This window comes from Lactuca serriola, chromosome 1 (genome assembly GCF_051521515.1).
Source record: "Lactuca serriola cultivar US96UC23 chromosome 1, Lser_US96UC23_V15, whole genome shotgun sequence".
NCBI classification, from domain to species: Eukaryota; Viridiplantae; Streptophyta; class Magnoliopsida; order Asterales; family Asteraceae; genus Lactuca; species Lactuca serriola.
Window position 1 is genome coordinate 129,618,715 of NC_136408.1, and position 1,368 is coordinate 129,620,082.

The 1,368-nt window shown below is 38.7% G+C and overlaps 1 protein-coding gene across 1 annotated transcript; it reads left to right on the plus strand.

Annotated features, from left to right (window-relative positions):
* LOC145061495 (uncharacterized) lies at positions 1-867 on the plus strand. Its single transcript, XM_079008985.1, has one exon. The coding sequence runs from the start codon at positions 1-3 to the stop codon at positions 865-867; it is 867 nt and encodes a 288-aa protein (XP_078865111.1).
* Positions 868-1,368: the final 501 nt, after the last annotated feature.

Below are 1,368 nucleotides of genomic sequence, written 5' to 3' on the forward strand. Positions count from 1 at the left end.
ATGGTGGAGTCGATCTTACAAGCATACAGCTTGTGGGAAACGGATAATCCAGAAACTGGAAAAGCGATTGAGGCTAAGAAAAATCTGATGGCAAGAGCATTTGTGTTTCAAACTCTACCAGAAGATATATTGCTTCAAATGGCTAAGCATAAGGATGCAAAAGATGTGTGGGAAGAATTTCATGTGCGGTATTTAGGAGCCGAAAGAGTTCAAAAGGCGAGACTTCAAACATTTAGAGCCGGGCTGGAGATGTTGAAGATGAAAGAGGGTGACACGATTGATGAGTTTTCGGGAAAACTTAGTAAGATTGCATCCAAATTCAAGAGTCTTGGGTCTATTTTGGAGGATGAGATAGTGGTAAGAAAACTACCAAATTCGGTTCCTAAGAAATTTTTACAAAGTGTTGCATCTATTGAGCAATACTCAGAGATAAAGGACATGTCACTTGAGGAAGCTGTGGGAAGGTTGAAAGCATATGAAGAGAGAATGAAGGTTCTTGATGAAGATGAAAATGATCAAAATCAAAAGAAACTCTTACTGTTAAATGAGGAATGGAAAGAGAGAACTAAGCGTGGTAACTCTAGTCAAGATCAATCTGGACAAGGAAGAGGTCGGGGTCAAGGAAGAGGTCGTGGTAGAGGTCGAGATGGCCAATTCAAAAGCTATGAAGATCAAAGGGAGCAAGGTATGTATCGAGATAAGCGACATATTAGAAGCTATAATTGTCAAGAATATGGACATTATGCAGCTGAGTGTCCTAAAAAGGATTTAAAAGGAGAAGAAGTTCATTTGACTGAACATGATAATGAGCCAACTGCTTTGAAGAATCAAATTGATGTCAAGATTAAGGGGTTGAGTGTTGGGTAATCTTGACATGGGTCATGGGTTTATTGAAGTTATGGGTATGGTTAAAAGGGTAGTATTTGTTTGATTGAATAATGGTCTTTAACCAAGTACAAATTGAGAAAATGTGATGTACACTTGGTTAATGTAGGGTGGTTTTCTTTAGGAGCAATGGCTAGTTTTTAGGCTTTAGGTTGTTTATTCCCGTTGGTTGTTTTCTGTAGGCTATTTATAGGCAGTTTCTTTTGATTAATATAGAGTGGTTGAGTCCAGAATAAACAAAAAGGTCTCCTGTTTTCCTTATTCTTTTTTCGTGTGCAGCAACAACATGGAACACTTGTATTTTTTTATTTTGTTCAGGGGTTGTAGGGGCTGGTCCAACATTTGGTATCAGAGCCCTAGGCTCAACATGTGGTATCTTTGAAGAGGTTCTATGTGAACATGTTGTTGTTGCGGTTCTGTGTGAGCCGAAGCTTTGTGTGAGCCGAGTTCAAAATCAAAGAATCTATGTGAAGAGAGTTTTAA